The sequence below is a fragment of the Somniosus microcephalus genome, chromosome 15 (assembly GCF_052327205.1).
Source record: "Somniosus microcephalus isolate GS21.2 chromosome 15, FLI_Smic_1.0, whole genome shotgun sequence".
Lineage (NCBI taxonomy): Eukaryota > Metazoa > Chordata > Chondrichthyes > Squaliformes > Somniosidae > Somniosus > Somniosus microcephalus.
Window position 1 is genome coordinate 17,536,951 of NC_141001.1, and position 23,249 is coordinate 17,560,199.

The window sequence follows — 23,249 nt, forward strand, 5'->3', positions numbered from 1 at the left end:
CAGCAAGCCGCCGTACGATTGGTCGACCTCGAGGTCACTCTGTCGCTAATGAGCGGATAATGAGATGCTAATGAGCGGAATGTTGAAGGTTTTTGGGATACCGCGGGCGCGATTTTAGCCCGGCCGAAACGTAAATACGCTTAAAACCGTCTCGGAAGCGTAAGCTTTCTTTGGAGGTAACGCGCGCGTAGGTACGCCCTGTAACTTTCGAGCGCATAGCCCGCCAGACGCACACGCGATGACAGACAGAATGACAGACAGAATGACAGACAGAATGACAGACAGAAGTACCGATTTATATATATAGATAAGAGCAACAGGATAACTAAAGTAAGAGTAGGGCCTACTAGAGACCATAAAGCTAACCTTTGTGTGGAAGCGGAAGACATGGGTATGGTTCTTAATGAATACTTTGCATCTGTTTTCACAAAAGAGAGGGACGCTGCAGACATTGCAATCAAATTAAAGGGTTTAGCATCTTTGAAAGTGGATAAATCCCCAGGCCCAGATGAAATGTATCCCAGACTGAGAAGTTAGAGAGGAAATAGCAGAGGCTCTGACCATCATTTTCCAACCCTCTCTGGCTACAGATATGGTGCCAGAGGACTGGAGGGACTGCTAACGTGGTACCATTGTTTAAAAAGGGAGAAAGGGATAGACCGAGTAATTACAGGCCAGTCAGCCTAACCTCAGTGGTGGGAAAATTATTGGAAAAAATTCTGAGGGACAGGATAAATCTTCATTTAGAAAGGCACGGATTAATCAGGGACAGTCAGGCTGGATTTGTTAACTTGATTGAATATTTTGAGGAGGTAACGAGGGTCGATGAGGGTAGTGCGTTTGATGTAGTCTATATGGATTTTAGGAAGGCTTTTGATAAGGTCCCGCATGGCAGACTGGTCACGAAAGTAAAAGCCCATGGAATCCAAGGCAAGTTGGATCCAACATGGCTCGGAGGCAGGAAACAAAGGGTAATGGTCGAAGGGTGTTTTTGTGACTGGAAGGCTGTTTCCAGTGGGGTTCCGCAGGGCTCAGTACTGGGTCCTTTGCTTTTTGTGGTATATATCAATGATTTGGACTTGAATGTAGGAAGTATGATTAAGTAGTTTGCAGGTGATACAAAAATTGGCCATGTGGTCGAAAATGAAGAACAAAGCTACAGACTACAGGAAGAGATCAATGGACTGGTCAGGTGGGCAGAACAGTGGCAAATGGAATTGAATCTGGAGAAGTGTGAGGTAATGCATTTGGGGAGGGCTAACAAGGCAAGGGAATACACTATAAATGGTAGGACACTGAGAAGTGCAGAAGGTCAGAGGGACCTTGGAGTGCATGTCCACAGATCCCTGAAGGTAGCAGGGCAGGTAGATAAGATGGTTAAGGAGGCATACGGGATACTTGCCTTTATTAGCCGAGGTATAGAATATAAGAGCAGGGAGGTTATATTTGAACTGTATAAAACACTAGTTAGGCCACAGCTAGAATACTGCAGGCAGTTCTGGTCACGACATTACAGGAAGGATGTGATTGCACTAGAGGGGGTGCAGAGGAGATTTACGAGGATGTTGCCTGGGCTGGGAAATTTTAGCTATGGAGGAAAGATTGGATAGGCTGTGGTTGTTTACTTTGGAACAGAGGAGGCTGAGGGGAGACCTAACTGAGGTATATAAAATTATGAGGGGCCTAGATAGAGTGGATAGGAGGGATCTATTTCCCTTAGCAGAAGGGTCAATAATCAGAGGGCATAGATTTCAAGTAATTGGTCGGAGGTTTAGAGGGGATTTGAAGAGAAATGTTTTCACCCAGAGGGTGGTGGGGGTCTGGAACTCATTGCCTGAAAGGGTGGTAGAGACAGAGACCCTCATCACATTTAAAAAGTTCTTGGATATGCACTTGAAGTGCCATACCTACAAGGCTACGGACCACGGACAAGATGGGCCAAATGGCCTCCTTCTGTGCTGTAAATTTCTATGATTCTATGAAAAGAATTCCCAAATGGCAGTCTTCAGCTCTTAAAGCTGAATTGCCTGTTACACATTAAAAAGGGAAAAGTGTTTCAGCACTAAAACAAATGGCTCAGCAAGCCAGGGATGGGCACCCAGGGTCTTGCACACAGCACTTCAGCTTTGTGCAGGGGGTCACTACCCACAGGGACCAGGAGACCCTCCAGAAAGAACGATGTGGGACCAGATCACCAAGGCTGTCACTTCCAGCAGTGTCATAAGAACATTAGAAGAGCAGGAGTAGGCCATATGGCTGATCATCGACCTCAACTCCGCTTTCCCGCACAATCTCCATATCCCTTGATTCCCCATGAGTCCAAGAATCTATCTATCTATCTCAGCCTTGAATATACTCAAAGACTCAGCATTCACAGCCCTCTGGGGCAGAGAATTCCAAAGATTCACAACACTGAGTGAAGAAATTCCTCCTCATTTCAGTCTTAAATGGCCTACACCTTATCCTGAGACTATGGCCCCTAGTTCTCGACTCCAGCCAGGGGAAACAACCTCTCAGCATCTACCCTGTCAATCCCCTTCAGAATCTTGTATGTTTCAATGAGATCACCTCTCATTCTTCTAAACTCCAGCGAGTATAGGCCCATTCTACACAATCTCTCATCATAGGACAGCCCTCTCATCCCAGGAATCAATCTAGTGAACCTTCACTGCACCGCCTCCAAGGCAAGTATATCCTTCCTTAGATAAGGAGACCAGAACTGTGCACAGTACTCCAGGTGTGGCCTCACCAAGGCCCTGTACAATTGTGTCACCCCACAACCTGCCTCTGGTGCCCAAAGAGGCTTCATGACCTCAGACCACTCAGCTACCAACAATCTCTACCAAACAAAAGGCATACCTCTCATTCCTACCTTCGCCTCACCCCCCCTTGGAGGAGACAGTGCTGGCCATTCTTGGCAGGGACATGGCTGAGTCCCTGGCCAGCAGCGGGGCTGAACGATGCTGGTATCCTCATACATTATCCTCCTTCTCGCATGCACCTCTTGCTTTCCTGCCTTCCCCTCACCACAACTCTACCCTTATGCATTCCTCATTTCACACATCCAGGAAATGCAGCCTGCCCAGCCAGTGGTCAACCAAGAAGAGGGAGAGGAGAGTGAAGAAGTAGAAGAAACACCATCACTCAATTTCACACTCCCAGCCACCAGCTCAAGGTTGACCTGCAAGGCCATTTGCAGCATCCTCCATTGAAAGTCAGCAACCTTTCACTAGCCATGCTGCAACCACTGGGGTAGCACAGTGTGACATCAGTAGGATAGGCAAAGGCACGCACAAGACAGTCACTAAGGGAATGCATAAGGGTGATTAGTTGATTTCTTGATGTAATATTAGATGGCTAAATGTAGAACGTTGGATTGGAAAGTTTAATTTGTGATGGCTTTTATTTCAGCACTGTGGCCAAGAGGACGCTGTGATGGTGAGTAACAGAGGGAAGATAAGGTGTGGGACAAATGTTGAATGGAGAATTGGGGGTTGTGGTCACTAGTACTGCAGGTGGATGATTCCATCCCGGATATCCTGGCCGAAAAGGGGCCGTTTGGGTTGAAATATTCCTTCTGCGTCCTCCTTTTCTCTCTGTGAGATAATGCTCAAAATCTGAAATAAAAGCAGGAAATGCTGGAAGTACAACAGGTCAGGCAGCATCTCGACCGGAGACGTGAACTCGGTTTCTCTCTCAATGGATGCTGCCTGGCCTGCTGTGTATTTCCAGCATTTTCCGTCTTCTCAGAGGCCTTCCTTTACCATCCAAGGCCTTGCAAGCATTCAGTAACAATCCCTGCACACTTCAAAATGTTTTAACATCTATTGCACCAAGCCACTACTTCAATAAAATATAAAACATCCAGTCCAACAGGTTAAATGCGAACTTATCTGAAAGATGTGTGTGTCCCTTTAAGAAGTGCTGACAGCGTCTGTCAGTTTGCTGTACACTTGCTTTTCAGAGCGAGCCGAAGACCCAGCGCTAAACTCAACACAAAGGTCCAAATTCGTAGAGCATGGCATTAAGTCGGCATGTGATGTCACACTCTCCCGATTTGTATGTCCAGGGCCAGAGCTGCTTTAGGCAGCACTATGGCCCTCAGCAAAATGGCACCCACCGAGTCCTGCGCTACAGGCGGGCGTTAGAGCGACAGCTGCCATTTATTTCAGGATTCCGGCGCTAAAGTGTAGCCCAATTTCTGGGCCAGAATATCCACATATGACAAACTGCACAGACCTGATCATGTCTTGTTCAGCGTTATGGCTTTAAATTGGTAACTGTACAATACTTCTATTGATTGACATCGGTGAAGATTTAAACATTTTGCTTTCCACTTTCTTAGGCTTCCTATCTCTTACCCCTACTATGTGAACCTCACCATGGCCACAATTTCCCCAACCTCAGCAGGTCCGGTGCAGCCAGGGTCGGTGGCAGGTCCCGACCTCACTGCTGGCTCCGGCCCACTCTGTAGAATGATTTTACGCTGATTGGGCTTAAGTCCACCCAGCGCGTTTGCCGGCCAAGTGAAGGAAGGGGCTCTGATGACGTCACTTGATGACGCGCCATCAGCTGGTTTCCTTAAAGGGACCATGTGCAAATTGATTTTGACTGTTGTGCTGTCAGTTTTCTACAGCACTGAGGTGCTGCAAACACTGACAAGCACTACAGAGGTGCAGAGCTGCACCCAGGTTCTTCCATGACTCCCGCCATATGCTTATGGAATGAGTCACAGCACGCAGGGAGGTCCTCTTCTCTTCCAATGGGCGGAAGAGACCTCCCCAGGAGATCAATGCAGCCTGGTTGCACATTGCACAGCAGGACACAAGCAGGGATGTCGTCAGGAGGACCTGGCTGCAGTGGCACAAACCTTTCAACGATCTCAGTAGATGACGAAACGTTACTGCAAAGCCACACTCAACCTCATCCTGCTGTGCCACACATCACATCCCCATCTATCTGCCTTCCCCACCCTACTCCAGCATATCCTTACTCACTCCAACTTACCTTGCACCTCCATCTGTCCCACTCTATCTACATTATCACTTCCCCATCTCACTAGGCACCCCTCACACTCATCCTCATCCTAGTCCAATCATACCAACTAACACACAAGGGTAGGCACTTGTGTGTTTTAGCCAATGTTCATGTGACGTTTCTGTTAATGTGCTGTCAAACATTGAAATCTTAATTTTCAACACTTTGCATTCTTGGGCAAGTTTCTGTGCAACTTCGGAAGTAGCTTAGTGAGTTCCAGTGAATGGTGAGACATACCGGTGATGAGTGTGAAAGGAACGGCTTGGGCATTGTAGGGATGCTTTATGGTGCTGGTGTGGGGTGGTGCCAACCTGGCACAACATGTGACAGCCAGGGTGTACAGCGTCAAGTGAAATAAATCTAGCGATGTCGAGGCCATCCCTGGAGTCCCAGGCAGCAATGTGGTCGGGTGCTGATGCCCTGTGTCCTGCGCAGCATCAGGTGATTACGGGGAAGGTTGGTGTTGTTGTTGGTGCTGCTGGTGTGCCTGGTGCTGCTGGTGTTGGGGCTGATCATGGTGGGATTCTGAGGACCAAGTTGAGATAGTTTCAAGGGCACCGATGCTGATGTAATAGATGGCAGGTGAAGTTAAGATGACAGAAGCGATCTGTCAATGATGAGAGAAGTTGTTCCAATGAGGTGAAACTAGATACAGAGTTTACTCCAAACACTTGCAAGCTGCGTAACTCTCAATCTGTCTTCCAAATGCAGTGAGCAACAGCTTCTGAGCTTGTAAAGTGAACAACTGAGATGGGAGCTTTTATAGCATATTTGTAGCTGTCAAGTAAAGTGATCATAAGAACATAAGAAATAGGAGCAGGAGTAGGCCAATCGGCCCCTCGAGCCTGCTCCGCCATTTAATAAGATCATGGCTGATCTGATCCTAACCGCCAATCTACTATCACAGAACCATCTCCTGAATCTAACAGAATTAGACACACGAAATAGGAGCAGGATCAGGCTACACGGCCCCTGGGCCCGCTCCGCTACCCACAGGGCCATGTCCGATCCGAACCTAGACTCATGTCCAAATTCCTGCCCGCTCCCCGTAACCCTTAATTCCCTTTACTTCTAGGAAACAGTCTATTTCGGTTTTAAATTTATGTAATGATGTAGCTTCTACAGCTTTTTGGGGCAGCATATTCCATGGACCTACCACCCTCTGAGTGAAGTAGTTCCTCCTCATCTCAGTTTTGAAAGAGCAGCCCCTTATTCTAAGACTATGCCCCCTAGTTCTAGTTTCACCCATCATCGGGAACATCCTCCCCGCATCCACCCGATCCAACCCCTTCACAATCTTATATGTTTCAATAAGATCGCCTCTCATTCTTCTGAACTCCAAATGAGTAGAGTCCCAATCTACTCAACCTCTCCTCATATGTCCATCCCCTCATCCCCGGGATTAACCGAGTGAACCTTCTTTGTACTGACTCGAGAGCAAGTATGTCTTTTCTTAAGTATGGACACCAAAACTGTACGCAGTATTCCAGGTGCGGTCTCACCAATACCTTGTACAACTGAAGCAATACCTCCCTATTTTTATATTCTATCCCCCTAGCAATGAAAGCCAACATTCCATTGGCCTTCTTAATCACTTGCTGCACCTGCATACTACTTTTTGAGTTTCGTGCACCAGGACCCCCAGATCCCTTTGTACTTCAGTACTTTCCAGTTTCTTGCCATTAAGATAATAACTTGCTCTACGATTTTTCCTGTCAAAGTGCATAACCTCACACTTTCCAGTATTGTATTCCATCTGCCAAATCTCTGCCCACTTACTTAGCCTGTCTATGTCCCCTTGCAGGTTTTTTATGTCCTCCTCACTCACTACTTTCCCTCCCATCTTAGTATCATCTGCAAACTTTGATATGTTACACTCGGTCCCCTCCTCCAAATCGTTAATATAGATTGTAAAGAGTTGGGGACCCAGCACTGACCCCTGCGGAACACCACTAGTTACTGATTGCCAGTCTGAGAATGAACCATTTATCCCAACTCTCTGCCTTCTGTTAGATAGCCAATCCTCTATCCATGCCAGAATATTACCCCCAATCCCGTGATTTTTTATCTTAAGCAATAATCTTTTGTGTGGCACCTTGTCAAATGCCTTTTGGAAGTCTAAATACACTACGTCCACTGGTTCCCCTTTATCCACCCTATACGTTACTTCCTCAAAGAACTCCAGCAAATTTGTCAAACATGACTTCCCCTTCATAAAACCATGCTGACTTTGTCCTATTAAATTATGATTATCCAAATGTCCTGTTACTGTCTCCTTAATAATGGACTCCAAAATTTTACCTACCACAGATGTTAGGCTAACCGGTCTATAGTTTCCAGCCTTGTCTACTGCCCTTTTTAAATAAGGGTGTTACATTAGCAGTTTTCCAGTCTGCCGGGACCTTTGCTGAGTCCAGGGAGTTTTGGAAAATTATTACTAATGCATCCACAATCCCTACCGCCACTCCCCTCAAGACCCTAGGATGTAAGCCATCAGGTCCCGGTGATTTATCCGCCTTGAGTCCCATTATTTTACCGAGTACCACTTCCTGAGTGATTTTGATCGTGGTTAGCTCCTCCCCCCCTATAGCCCCCTGTTTGTCCAGTGTTGGGATATTCTTAGTGTCCTCTACTGTAAAGACTGATACAAAATATTCAGTGTTTTTGCCATCTCCATATTTCCCACCATTAATTTCCCGGTCTCATCCTCTAAGGGACCAACATTTACTTTAGCCACCCTTTTTCTTTTTATATAGCTATAAAACTCTTACTATCTGTTTTTATATTTTTTGCTAATTTACTTTCATAATCTATCTTCCCTTTCTTAATCACTCTTTTTGTTATTTTTTGCTGTCTTTTAAAGTTTTCCCAATCCTCTATCCTCCCACTAGATTTAGCTACCTTATATGCCCTTGTTTTTAGTCGAATACTATCCTTAATTTCTTTACTTAGCCACGGATGGCTGTCTTTTCTTTTACACCCTTTTCTTCTCAGTGGAATATATTTTTTTTAGAAGTTGTAAAATAACTCCTTAAATGTACACCACTGATCATGTATCGTCTTACCCTTTAATCTATTTTCCCAATCCACTCTACTCAATTCCGCTCTCATACCTTCATAGTCTCCTTTATTCAAGCTTAGCATTTCATTTCATCGCAACACAACTCCCGACCTCCTTACCTGATGTAGTCCCCGAGCAGCGTGGACCCCCGTGGGCGACCTCGTAAATTTTAAAGGTGAGTTCAAAACACTTTAAGCGGCTCTTAACAAGGTCATAATGACCTAAATTGCCTCCCCCGCCGCTGCATCGGGTCTGTTCAGCATTGACAGACCAGACATCTGGGAAAGTCGCGTGGTGGTGGGTTGATTTCCCCCCCCCAACCCACCACCAAATGTGCCCGCTGACACTCTGAAAAATTCCACGTTACGTGATTATACAGAGTTATATTTTAACTTTTGGTACAAAGAAAAACTAAAGAAAACTGAATTAGACCTACATCTTATCAGTAACTTCAGTTAATAAGCTGATTTCCTTATTAACGAGCTATTTTTCTATTGAGCTAACACGATTAGTATAACTCCCTTATCAAAAATTCCTCTTTTATTACATTTAATTGATATACCACCAAGTGAAACTTTTAATAAGAAGTCTGTCTTTGATTCTGTACCATTCAGCATCGGCTGTTTTGCCCCATTCTACAGAAACATTAATTAAAAAGATATTTATCCAGATGTTTTCCTTTTGTAGGACTAACTGTTGCTCTTGCATTCATATCATTTATTACAGCTCTCTGAAACTTATACGACGACACATCTTCAATTAATTTCTTCCACTAAGCAGGTAGTTACATCATACTAAAATCTAACCAGTGCTGTAAGGGTCTGTCTCAGTTCAAAAATTCAGTGGTCACTAACTTACATTGCTGTATACTTAAATATTTTAAGATGTTACATACTTCTCTGTTTAACAAACAAAGGCTAAAAGATAGCATTACTATAATGTAAAAAAATAGAAATAACAGTATTACATTAGCACACTTCAAGTCAGTCTGAATAACCCTTTCCTTACACTGTAATCACAAGGCTACCGTACAGTATTCTAATTGCATCTTAACCAATGATTTGTATAGAATTACCTCTTTGCTTTTGTACTTTATAGCCCCATTCATAAAGCCTAGCATTCCACATGATTATTTTATTGCTTTTAAAGTTGTCAGTTAGTGCATATGGCCTCCCAAATTGTATCGCCTCTTATTTCTGTGCATTAAATTTGATTGACTATCTATCTGCCCAATCTACTAACCTGTCTATATCCTCCTCAAATCACCTACAGTCCTCTTCAGTTAAGCACACTCCCTATTTTTGCGTTGGCTGCAAATTTTGCTATGGTGGCCCTTTACACAAGTCGAGATCATTTATAAATATTGATAAGAGCAATGATTGCAACACTGTTTACATCCTGTTTACATCCCTTCAATACAAAAAAATCCATTAACACTCCTCTCTTTTCTGTCACTTAACCAACTTCCCAACTATGCTGCCACACTTCCTTTAATAAACGAGCGCTTTCACTTTATCAACAAGTTTCCTACGTGGCACCCGATCAAACACTTCCAGGAAATCCACATACACAACATCCACTGCATTTCCTTTATCAATTCATTCTTATCTCCTCAAAATAACTTCATTATGAATTTAAACCTTTTGGATGTAAAATTCTTCTGATGACTTTTAGAAGGGAATCTTCAGTATCACATTTCCATTTTATGATGCAACTTTTCCCCTTGTTTCAGGTATTTTTGATTTTAAAATGTTTACATGGTGACTAAACCAACTGGCTCACAGTTGTAAAGAAACCAATGTAATTTTGTCAATTAGAAAATTGGACACTTTACAACACAATAGCAATTACTTTCAAAAATAATGTACTGGAAAGCAAAATACTGAGAAAGCTTTATCGTTCCTTTTCTTTCAGTTTTGGATTAAGCATGCATCATGTATCCAGTTATACCTTCAAATTTGAAAATACCTGGGCTTGAAATTCTGTACAAGAAACGAACCTTGAAATGTGGATGTCAACAAACGTTCTACCTGCATTAAAATAATAATGTGTTACAAAGTTGTTACAAAAATTATTAGGGACATAAGTAACAATGTTAATATTTCATTCACTTCTTACCGCAACTGCATTGTTCCACAAGGTGCTCAGCAGAGAGAAGGTCAACACTACTCCAAAGATAAAGTCCATCTTCTGCTACACATCTACCTTATATGAATATGGAGAAAGATTGTTCTAGAACATGTTCTGCATAATTTCACTTTAAAAAGATAGAACATTTCAAAAATACTAGATTACCTGCTTCCATAGGTATTACAATTACGGTACTCAGAACAGTGCCAGGGGGAAAAATTCAGTTGAATTGCACCTCCCATTAGCGCCTGTGCGCGGCACCGCTAATGACTCCCGCAAAATTCAGCGGGAGGATAGCGGCAGCGGTAACCGTTAGCGCCCAGCGGCGCTGTGCCTCCAGCGATAATGTCATCGCCGTGTGCAGCGCCCCACTTGCTCCCCGGCCGCAATCTTCGGTAGTGCCCCCTGACTTACCGCTGGGCGCCATGTCCGACAGGGTATGGGGGGGGGGGGGCTACCTGCGGCCAGGGCGGCGCAAATTAAAGGGGATGTGCCGGGCAGCCATTTTTGTTGCTGTCCCCGGCCTCCTGTGAAGTCACCCCCGCGGGGTGCCGGCTGCACTCCGTGAGCCCGGCACTCCTCGCGTGCCAGGCTCTTTTGCTGGCACTCCGATCCCTGGTAGCCCAGCTGGGCCTCGGGTCGCACTGCGCAAGGCCCCTCCCCTTTAATAAGGGAAGGCCTGCAGTACTGCGGCGCGACGTGCGCTGCGACACATAGCGCCGTGATATTCACTCACAGCGCCCAGAGAGGTAGGCAGGGCACTTCCAGTAGCGCCCCGCCGCCCTCTTGGGGCACTAATTTTTTGATAGGTTTTTGAAGTTCTGAAACAAAGTAACAAAAAAGTACATGTGGTTATGGTCAATCTTGCCACTGTTCTCCAAACGTAGAAGAATCGAAAGGATGAATTATAAATCAGTATTTTTACTGAAAGAACAAAGTAAAAGATTAACCACTTTCTAGAATAGTCTTGAGGCCACAAAATAGGACAAATCCTACAAGGGATAATGTCCCATTAAGATGCTTTAATATGGTAATATCACAACACTGCAAGTGTCAATGACACATTCCTTCTTGCTCCCAATAAGTATACAAGTAAAGCCAATGTCAATTCATTTTGAACTGAAGGTTCTCACTCAATGAACATGCTCACAACTCAAGACTCACCAAGTATTAATTTTGTGGGGAATGGTAAATCCAACCAACAATATTTGTTCTGAGGTTTGCATTGTGCACAGCTAAGTGCACAGCAGTGTTTGGTGATGGTATGAAGTTTGTTCGATATTCACAATGGTCATCAGGTAGCTGGATGGCACATGATGTTTTAAAAAAAACAAGTAACAAGCTCTTAATGAGGGTGAAAGTGAGATACAAAATTTTTGTAGGAAACTGAGATGTGGCCAAAGACCACTCCTACAGTATGCCACTTTGGGTACTGTGAATTATGTGTTTTTCATTCGCGCTGCAAAAGATAATCCCCAGCTTTTCTGTACTACCAACCATCTTCGTAAACCCCTCTCCCCTGCATCCTCCACCCTCACCTCCAAGTGTGACGAGCTCATAGACTTCTTTGTCACTAAGGTTCAGACCATCCATTCAGCTACCGCCGTTGCTTCCTCCACTTCCTTTTGTCAACCAAGCCAAACCTACCCCATGGCTCACACCTGGCCTAGTGCTGAACCTGTGTCTCTCTAGTTCCTCCCCCATCTTCCCTCCTGCTCTCTCCAAGGAAAGTGATAGAAGTGCAGCACCACTGAATATTTTTCAATTAAATACTGTAGGCTTTGTTACAGATGTTTTTCTGGAAGCTAAGCTGCAATCAACAGACTACTCAAAAGACCATTAAATGGACCTAGCTGAATCAAGAACCTGACCAGAGAAATAGAGTGGAGATCTCCATTGTGAGGAAGCGAGATGACCTAATCACTATTTAACTCAAGTATGTCCTAAAGTAAGTTTCTGAGGCCGAGTTACCAAAAATCAGTATTTTACTGAATAATCGCAGAAATCAGAGAAACAAAGAGGAACAGTGTATAGAAGCATCCATTTGCAAGAGAAGTAAACTGTTTAGCCTCCATGCTGTTTGCCCAGTCCTTGAGCAGAAATAAGAAAATCAATGATCATCTTGTGACATAGTGAGATCTACCAGTGGGTACAAGTCCTAAAAATGACTACATCATAACTAATTTGTCACTTCCAGACTCTACGGGCTCGATTTTAATAACGGATGCGGGCTGAGGGCGGGCCTGCTGCTCGGCAGCTTTCAGACCCGCACCCGGCTGACGCCTCCCAGCACTTCCGATTTTGGCTTCGTTGGCCTCGTTACGGCCGATGTGCCGGTCCCTCCAGGCAATTGCTTGGAGGATGTCAGTTTCTCGCGTCTGATGACATGTTGTTTGTTTGAAAATTTAAAAGGGCCGTGTCCCCTTTGCATACAAATGTGATTGGGATGGCATGGTGCTTTATTATCAAGAAAGGGTAGTTGACAGCATCTGTTCTGAGCAAAATTTAATTAATGATATTGCTAGTCATATTATTCCAGAAAGAGATTAATGATTTGATATATAACTTTATTATGTGACTATGAAATGAAAAAGATGCCAGATGTGTTCCAATCATTTGCTTAGTAATATTAATGCTTTTTTTCCTCTTAAAGGTGCTGGGAGCTGCAGGAATGGCAGCCCCAAAAACTAAGGCTGCAGCCAGTTTCAATCCTCCATGCTCTTGTGGAGGGAGTTAGAGGACATCAGGAGCTCCTCTTCCCTGGAAACGGAAGGAGGAGGCCTCCTCAGCAAACCAAGGCAGCTTGGCTGCAAATTTCTAAGGAGGTGAGCTCGAGGTCTGTGTGCAGACACACATGGGTTTAGTGTCGAAAAAGGTTTAATGATCTGCTGAGATCACCTAAACTGTGGCCTCTGTGTTCTGGGAAATGGAAGTTCAAAAGTGGGGGCTCAGGGCGATTTCCATGTACAATGATGGTGGTGACACTGAGCGCAAACCACCGTTTATTGGACAGATGATGCCTGGGGTTTGAGACTGTCGGACTTATATTCATCTCCATGTACCAACTGCCTGTGGTTGAAGCGTTAGCTTGCGCGAATCTGGCATGGCTGAGAGCATCCCTTGCCTGACGGTCTTAATGTGGTCTCCTGCTGCTGGATTGACCATATCTGGCCCCGCAAGGCATCACTCCCCATCCTCCTATTCATCCTCCTCCTCTTCATCTTCCTCCAAGGAGGCTGTGTGCTGAGCCACTTGTTCATCCAGCAGCACTAAGCCGTGCTGCTCTTCCTCCGAATCGGACGACCAGGATGTAAATGCTTCCCATCCCGTTATAGATTTCAGTTGAGGCTAGAAGCTTGCAAGCGCACACTCAAAGTGGCCTGAAATTATTCCAATCAGTTCAAACAGCAGATGTGTGTCAGCTTGACCAGTCACGAGCTCAGTAGATTTTCAAACTCTTATCCCAAACCTCCTGTTGCATTTGAATGCCAGCCATGTTACAGGAGTGCTTTTAAAGTTCTGCACCAATAATGACGACAGAACATGTCCTCGAGAAACTCGTCTCCATGCAGCTGGACTGTTTCTGACAAGACGGGAATCCGGAGCCAGAGGCACGAAAATGGGAAATCTCTCTCAAAATAGGATTAGCAAGGCGGTTAACAGGCTCTTAATCGCCTTAACTACTTGTCCCACCGGTTGGAGTCAGGTCAGTTTGGGAGCGGCTGACCCGACGCTCACAAAAATCGCGTGGGGGCGGGTTGGGTGTCTGAAACCATTTTTTCCGATTTTCACAGTTGACCCGCCTTCAAACCTGCTTCGTCACGGCTATTAAAATCGAGCCCTACTTCTTCAATGCTCTCCTCACCAGCCTCCCTTTCTCCAACTCATCTGAAACTTTGTAACTTGCATATTATCCTGCACCTGTCTCCCTTCCCTATCACTCCTGACCGACCACCATTGGCTTCATAGTTCCCAATTCATTGGCCCCAATTTTCTGGCAGCCGTCGAGCAGCTTTTCATGCAGCCGGGGGCCGAAAATGCGGGTTGCGACCCCCCCCCCGCCCGATTCCCCGCCCCATCCGACTTTCAGACCGCCGTTTCTCTGCGACCCGATTCTGTCCCGCCCGCCGCTGGCGGGACTGGCCGTCGGAACACTAATTACCACTTATTTCCACGTTTAAGCCGATTTTCAGGGGCCGTTGCGATTTTGTGGGGTTCCCCACGCTAAACACGCCTGCGGGGAACCCCGCTGATGAAACCTGGCGTGAAGCTTGCCGGCTTGCTTGCTGTCAGCTGCAGGTCAATCGGGAAAGCTGCGATTTAAAGGGACAGCATTTGTTTGGTGAAGGACCTTGTTGCTGCAGGCTTGGGGCTACTTCTTCAAGGCTTAGGCACAGCTGTGGAAGGTTGAAGCCTCACACACTTCTCCAATGCGATCTCCTGGGAATCCACCCTCACTCAGCGCTTCCTCAGCGGAGGCATCTACGAGAACCATGGGACGCCTTTTTTTCCTTCCCTTCTTGCCATTAGAGTATCTCCAGCAGCAGAGGCGGCAGCAGCAGAACCAGGAACAGCAGGATGAGCACCAGGTTGCTGCTCACTCACCTGAAGCTGCACAGGCCAGAAGGGGCCAGCGCTTGGAAGTGGCTTGAGAGCACCTTGCTGCGCTTTAGGGGGCCAGTGGGATCCGTTTCTGCACTGGCAGTCCTACTCAGAAGGACTTCCATGAAGGTCTGGTTTCTTTGTTCAATAGATGGCCAACGCTGCTCAAGAAGATGTCACTCTCTTATGAGCACTCACCATGTTTTCCGTACCCTGGCGAGTTATCTCCTCCATGGAGGTTGCCAACCTTTTCATGGTGATGCGTTCATGCGCCAATGACTCCACAAAGGCTCTGCTCATGGTCGCTATGGACTCCTCCATTCGCTCCACACTCGCAGCGACCCTGGAGACAAAACCTGCTAGAGACTCCTGCATCTGTGCATGGAGATCCATCAACTCTTCTCTTGCGGATAGACCCAGAGGCAGAGGGTCGACATGCAGCGCAGCTGAGCTGGCAGAATCCTGCGCCCTCCGACGAGGACTCTCCACTGCTGTCCCTGTCTCCAGAATCTGCTGAGGCTCACTTGTGAGCTGTGAAGCACCAGGTGACAATACTACTCTATGTCCCGAAGGTCCCCGAGGTGTGAGTGTCTGCGCTGGTGCTGGGTGCGCTTACTTCTGCTGACGCTGCGCCCTCAGAGGTTGGAGCTTCCTCTGAGGAGTCTGGCTGCACAGCCTCTTCCTCCTCCACAGTGCGGATGGGGGCTCTGGATGGTCCTGTGGGGGAGTAGAGGAAGGAGTTAGAGATGTGATGCCAAGGTTACATGCACATTCGAGTTGACATCTGCTGACACCTGCATCCATGCAGCCTTGGTCTCAGTGGAAGGCCTCTTCCTGCCTGACCTAGGGAAGAGGACCTCCCTGTGGGCCCTAACCCCATCCAATAATGCCTGCAGTGAAGCTTCATCGAATTTGGAGGCAGCTCGGGGTCGGGCACTGGCCACAGCTGCTGCATGCTCCTCTGCCATCCTGTATGGTTCGTTTGGAAGCCTTCAGAGGATGCAGTGCTTGCTATGGACCTTGAAAGCACCACAAATGATGACATCATACTGTGGGGCTTTCTGACTAGAAATGGACAATTTGCAAGGCTGCCCACATGCTGGGAATTAATTGGCCACTTGAGGGAAAATTGTGTGGAGCTGGCTGACACATTTTTTTGTGCGTCAGAACCCCACATTCGGGGGAATCCGACCATTTCCCACACAAGCCACAAAATCGGGCCCATTGAATTCAAAATGTAAATCCCTGCACAAGGTTTCTCCCCCTACCACTCTTGCAAATTACTATAAGCCCTACTTGCCAGCACGTACTCTCTGCTCTTCTGACTCTGAGTTGTACTTTACTCCCTGGACCACTTCTGTTCCATTATCAGTGGCTGGAGGAGGTTGCAACACTAGGGTGAAGTACGGTCATGAATGATTTTATGTATAACTTTTAACATATGATGAGGATTTTGAATTCAATTCATTGGGGGGCATTTAGGGTTAGGGTTAGCGAGGAGGGGTGAATGGGGAGCAGGATTTAGTGTGAGATACAAATTGGGTTTTTATATAAGTTGTGTAGAGTGGAGCTTGGGAGGCCATTGGGAAAAGTTGAGCCTGTAGATGGCAAAAACATAGATGAGGGTTTCAGCAGCTCCTCCTGGGGATAAGTAAAGCGTAACAGCGTTGGAGGGGGGAATTTTAACATGGTGGAGTGCGTGGGTTTGGGTGCGGATGTCGGGTGAAATCCAGGGAAAATGCCAGTGTGTCGGAAAGCCGGCTCCAACCCCATTTCACTCTAGCGCGTTAGGCTGCGTGCGCGCAAACCTCTCGGGAGAGGCAGGTTGCCAATTAACATATGTTAATCGCTCAATTGGAGAAATATTTACACACACTTTCAAATTTAACATTGGATCCACAGATTTCCTGGGCTTCCTGAAAGTCACCAGTGAAGGCAAGGCAAGAGCACAGCGGCAATGGAGGGGGCTCAATCAAACTCAAGAAAATACTGCAATATATACTCAGTACTCACAGCTGCTGTCTTAACAGTTCGTAAGAAAGGGTTTGTTCACAGTACTTGTGCTGAGAGCTTATTTTCTACACTGGAGGTTTTCTCAATCACATCGGCAAGGGTGGTGCTATTGCTGCCTTAGACTGGACCTCGGACAAGGACTAATATGACCATCACCAGCACCACCTGCTGTTCAGAGACCTGCAGCTGGATAGCAATAGAGAACAGTAGCTTAGTGGTAATGTCACTGGGCTAGTAATTCAGAGGCCTGGACTAATGATCCAGAGATTATGAGTTCAAACCCCACCACGGCAGCTGGGGAATTTAAATTTAGTTAATTAAATAAATCTGGAATTAAATAAATCTGGAATAAAAAGCAAGTATCAGTAATGAGTAACCATGAAACTATCGGACTGTCGTAAAAATCCATCTGGTTCACTAATGCCCTTTAGGAAGGAAATCTACCGTCCTTGTCTGGCCTATTTGTGACGCCAGACGCAGAGCAATGTGGTTGACTCTTAACTGCCCTCTGAAATGGCCTAGCAAGTCACTCGGTTGTAACTAACTGCTACGAAACATAAGAATGATGAAACCGGACGGGCCACCTGATATCGACCTCAGCACCAGCTACGGACACGACAACAGCACACCCAGCCCAGTCGACCCTGCAAAGTCCTCCTCACCAACATCTGGGGACTTGTGCCAAAATTGGGAGAGCTGTCCCACAGACTAGTCAAGCAGCAGCCTGACATAGTCATACTCACAGAATCATTCCTTTCAGCCAATGTCCCAGACTCCTCCATCATCATCCCTGTCCTGTCCCGCCGGCAGGACAGACCCACCAGGGGTGGTGGCACAGGGGTATACAGTCGGGAAGGAGTGGCCCTGGAACTCCTCAACATTGACTCTGGACCCCCATGAAGTCTCATGGCTACTGGTCAAGCATGGACAAGGAAACTTCCTGCTGATTACCACCTACCGCCCTCCCTCAGCTGATGAATCAGTACTCCGCCATGTTGAACACCACTTGGAAGAAGCACAGAGTAGCAAGGGCACAGGATGTACTCTGGGTGGGGGACTTCAATGTCCATCACCAAGAGTGGCTCGGTAGTACCACTACTGGCTGAGTCCTGAAGGACAAAGCTGCCAGACTGGGCCTGCAACAAGGGGTGAGAGAACCAATATGAGGGAAAAACCTACTTGACCTCATCCTCACCAAATCTATTTGTCGCAGATGCATCTGTCCATGACAGCATTGGTAGGAGTGACCACCGCACAGTCATTGTGGAGACGAAGTCCCATCCTCACACTGAGGACACCCTCCACCGTGTTGTGTGGCACTACCATCATGCTAAATGGGATAGATTCAGAACAGATCCAGCAGCTCAAAACTGGGCATCCATGAGGCACTGTGGGCCATCAGCAGCAGCAGAATTGTATTCTATTACAATCTGTAACCTCATGGCCCAGCATATCGCTCACGCTACCATTACCATCAAGCCAGGGGACCAACCCTGGTTCAATAAGGAGGGTAGAAGAGCATGCCGGGAGCAGCACCAGGCATACCTAAAAATGAGGTGCCAACCTGAGGAAGCTGCAACACAGGACTACATGCATGCTAAAAAGCGGAAGCAGCATGCTATAGACAGGGCTAAGCGATCCCACAATCAACAGATCAGATCAAAGCTCTGCAGTCCTGCCACATCCAGTTGTGAATGGTGCTGGACCATTAAACAACTAACGGGAGGAGGAGGCTCCATGAATATCTCCATCCTCAATGATGGTGGAGCCCAGCACATGCAAAAGACAAGGCTGAAGCATTTGCAACCATCTTCAGCCAAAAGTGCCGAGTGGATGATCCATATCGGCCTACTCCTGAGGTCCCCACCATCACAGAAGCCAGTCTTCAGCCAATTCGATTCATTCCATGTGATATCAAGAAACGGCTGAGTGCACTGGATACAGCAAAGGCAATGGGCCCCGACAACATCCCGGCTATCGTGCTGAAGACTTGTGCTCCAGAACTAGCCGTGCCTCTAGCCAAGCTGTTCCAGTACAGCTACAACACTGGCATCTATCCGACAATGTGGAAAACTGCCCAGGTATGCCCAGTCCACAAAAAGCAGGACAAATCCAACCCGGCCAATTACCGCCCCATCAGTCTACTCTCAATCATCAGCAAAGTGATGGGGCAGAGAATTAGAGAATTCCAAAGATTCACAACCCTATCACACGGCACTTACTCACCAAAAACCTGCTCACTGATGGCCAGTTTGGGTTCCGGCAAGACCACTCGGCTCCCGACCTCATTACAGCCTTGGTCCAAACAAGGACAAAGGAGCTGAATTCCAGAGGTGAAGTGAGAGTGACTGCCTTTGACATCAAGGCAGCATTTGACTGGGTGTGGCTTCAAGGAGCCCTAGTAAAACTGAAGTCAATGGGAATCAGGGGGAAAGCTCTCCACTGGTTGGAGTCATACCTAGCACAAAGGAAGATGGTTGTGGTTGTTGAAGGTCAATCATCACAGCCCCAGGACATCGCTGAAGGAGTTCCTCAGGGCAGTGTCCTAGGCCCAACCATCTTCAGCTGCTTCATCAATGACCTTCCCTCCAACATAAGGTCAAAAATGGGTATTTTCGCTGATGACTGCACAGTGTTCAGCACCATTCACAATTCCTCAGATAATGAAGCAGTCCATGCCCACATGCAACAAGACCTGGACGACATTCAGGCTTGGGCTGATAAGTGACAGGTAACATTTGCACCACAGAAGTGCCAGGGAATTACTACCTCCAACAAGTGAGAGTCTAACCACCTCCCCTTGATATTCAACGGCATTACCATCGTCGAATCCCCCACCATCAACATCCTGGGGTCACCATTGACCAGAAATTTAACTGGACCAGCCACAAATACTGTGGCAACAAGAGGTCAGAGGCTAGGTATTCTGCAGCGAGTGTCTCACCTCCTGACTCCCCAAAGCCTTTCCACCATCGACGAGGCACAAGTAAGGAGTGTGATGGAATACTCTCCACTTGCCTGGATGAGTGCAGCTCCAACAACACTCAAGAAGCTCGACACCATACAGGACAAAGCAGCCCGCTTGATTGGCACCCCATCCACCACCTTAAACATTCACTCCCTCCACCACCGGCATACCATGGCTGCAGTGTGTACCATCTACAAGATGCAGTGCAGCAACTCACCAAGGCTTCTTTGGCAGCACCTCCCAAACCCGCAACCTCTTCTACCTAGAAGGACAAGGGCAGCAGGCGCATGGGAACACCACCACCACCACCACCAAGTTCCCCTTCTAGTCACACACCATCCTGACTTGGAAGTATATCGCCGATCCTTCATCGTCGCTGGGTCAAACTGCTGGAACTCTCTACCTAACAGCATTGTGGGAGTACTTTCACCACACGGACTGCAGCGGTTCAAGGCGGCGGCTCACCACCCCCTTCTCAAGGGCAATTAGGGATGGGCAATAAATGCTGGCCTTGCCAGCGATGCCCACATCCCATAAACGAATAAAAAAGGAGTTGCAGAAAGAACAAGGCTCAAATTCTCCTCAGATGATTCGGAAGCGGACGAGGAGGAAGGTGATGAGGGTAATGCAACCCCCAGCTGCTCATATTGCTTTCCGGGATGCCCTTATTAATGCAAGATTTACTTAGGTTGCACCTGTGAACCCATGTCACAAGCACATGCAATAGCCAATCTTCTCACCCTGCCCCACCCCCAATGCCACTGACACAAAGCAGTCCTGCAAACAATCAACCACCCTTGAACATCCCCCCCAAAGGTCCCCATCAATTCAAGTCTTCCCATTTATCATCAAACAATTTAAAAAGCAACTCGTCACCCAGCACCCAAGAATGGACAAGACAGGGAAGTGGTGATAAATAGTGACCTAACTAAACAACAGAAACTTAACAACACAACATTTTTTCATACACCCATGCACAGACCCTTGTGAAACGACAAAGACTTACTCTTCTTTAACCTTCCTTACTCCTATATGGTGCAAAACCCCTGTGGCTTCAGCAGAGATAAGGTTAGGCTGCTCAGATCCCTGCTCTGTCTGCTTAGATGCTCTTGGCCAATGACCTCTGGGTTTTGGAGCCCATGTGGGCCCGCCAAAGACTGCTCCACTTGCACTCGGCCATCGGGAGGCGAGGCAGCATGTGGGCTACTGACTTGGGGGCGGGGCCAACGGGTGAGAAGTGGAAGCGCTTTGAGTGAAGTCCCCACTTCCATGTCTACTTTCACCATCGTCCCCCTCATGGTCCAGCCGCATTTCACTGCTACCACTGTGGTGGTAAGCATTTTGGTGCAGATCAGGGCAGCATTGTAAGGCTAAGGTTAAGGCATCTGTCATCCTATTTAAGGTGGCAAATATGTTGGCATCCAGAGTCTGTCCAGCCATGGTCAAGGCATGCATGGACTCAGTTGATTGCTGCGTTTGATGTTCCACAGAGTTGGCCGCTCTCTCCATGCAAGAAGACATCATCGCAATGCCCTGCGACATCAGCCCATTCATACTTGATGTGGTCGACTCTATTCTCTCTACAATCATGGTCAGTGTGCTTGAAAGACTTGTCAGTGCATCGCACATTGTCTGCTGCTGCTCAATGGTTTTACATTTTATCGACGGCTCCCGGGGTACAGTATGTGTGTCCCGCTTAGCACAGCTTAGAGAGGGCTGCTCTCCCCGACGCGGACTCTTCACTGCTGTCCGTGACACCACCGTCTGTATTCGTGATCTCACCGAAATGCAAGTATCTGAGCTGGTGCATGGTATACACGAATCCTGTGACGGTGCACCGTCAGAAGGCCTAAGCTCCTCTGAGGATTCGTCGTCGCGTTGGTCAGCTCCACCGACTTCTGCTTCACATGTGAAGGCCCTGTCGAAGGTAAAAGTCATGAATTAGTCCTGGCAAGGTAAGAATATGTTGCAAGTTATGAAGATGGTCATGTTTCACTCATTGTTGAAATCAAGTCAATATGACCGAGTGCCATACGACATGCGGATTTAATTGTGTCAACAGGTAGCTGGGAGCTCCCGTCTCATCTCCAATGGCCAGACGCCGAAACTCCACCGATTTCCAGCGCCTCCTCCTCTGTGCTCATCAGTTGCGAGATGTTTGGAGGACCACCTCCAGTTCTCGCCCTCTCCCTGGTGTTCTGTGCTCTCTTCTGCAAAACAGGAAAAAATAGACCTACTAGTGAGTGGAATTGCATGTGTTCAGCCAATGGATGGAGTGCATTTGGTGAGGGTATCAGGGAGGCATGAAATCGAATGAGAATGAGGGTGAGTAGTAGTGGTGGATGGATAGATGGGGATATGACGAAGTACATAGACAGAGAACATGGGTGCACCTGCCAGGTGAGTGGGTGTGAAGAGTGATGTGATGGAGTCGGCTTAAGAAGGCAGAGTGAGGAGGTTGGGGTGATGCGCACAGCAGGATGTAGGTGAATGTACAACTGTACTCACCTTTCCTGACCTGGTTCGGTCATTAAACTGCTTCCTGCACTGCATCCAGGAGCATGGCACTATGATACTGCTGCTCACCTCTTGGCAACCGCTAACCACGCCTTCCTTTTCTCTGCTACAGGTCTTCTCCTCCCATTGCTGGGGAATATTATGTCCCTCCAGCTCCTCACAGCCCCCAGCAGCACATCAAGGGAGGCATCAGTGAACCGGGTCGAAGCCTTTGAATGTCTCAAATCCATTCTGGAATTTCCGCTTCTCTTTTTCCCCAACTCCAATTCCTCCAAATTGCATTTCTGGATTGGCCCTTTAAATGTTGGAGTTGAGATTACGTCATGCGGATCCTCATCATTCCCGCTGCTGTGGATTGGACAACAAACCCAGAATTAAAATGATGAGGTGGCTGAGTTAAAAAGTCACTGACAGAAGTGCTGAATGTACATCCGGGCAAAGAAGTGAAGTGCTGGGGCCAGAGTTTTCCAAAACAAAATGGTTTCAGATGAGCCTTATCATTGATGTGACGCATGAATTCCAGGAATTTTAAATCGTGCTTAATGGCAATTAAACTACCTCACAATGTGCTGAAATAAAGCATTTCATGAACACTCTGGTGGTTAAAGGAATGGCTGAAAGAAGACACCTCCTGCTAGTAACTCTAACCTTGGAAATTAAAATGATCGATCCTCCCAAAACAGTATGCAATGTGAAAGTAAGCCCTCCTTCACATCACTGCTACCAGGCAGTCTCAACTCACTGCTTGAATTACTTCATGTACTGTTACTACATGAACTTCTCTCTTTTAGAATATTTGGTCAACAGGCAAAATAAACAAAATTCTCTAGAATGCTAACTGTTTTAGAACCATTAAGTAGTATGAGTAAAATCCACACCTCTCTTAAATTGGATGAACCTCAGTTGCCAAATAACTGAAGG

At 46.9% G+C, this 23,249-nt stretch overlaps 1 protein-coding gene across 4 annotated transcripts in view; it reads right to left on the bottom strand.

The window, feature by feature from the left end:
* The window catches only part of LOC147106565 (high choriolytic enzyme 1-like), a 392,254-nt gene that overhangs the window by 359,495 nt on the left and 9,510 nt on the right, over positions 1-23,249 (bottom strand). For 3 of the 4 annotated variants that reach the window (XM_086007518.1, XM_086007519.1, XM_086007516.1), the window contains exons 2-3: positions 10,217-10,299; positions 10,098-10,128 (exon numbers count right to left, since the gene is read on the bottom strand). In XM_086007518.1, coding sequence (XP_085863644.1) covers positions 10,098-10,128; positions 10,217-10,285 — 100 coding nt within the window. In that variant the 5' untranslated portion in view covers positions 10,286-10,299. Of the gene's footprint in view, positions 1-10,097; positions 10,129-10,216; positions 10,304-23,249 lie in introns of all 4 variants that reach the window. The other variant, XM_086007517.1, reaches the window with a different exon arrangement.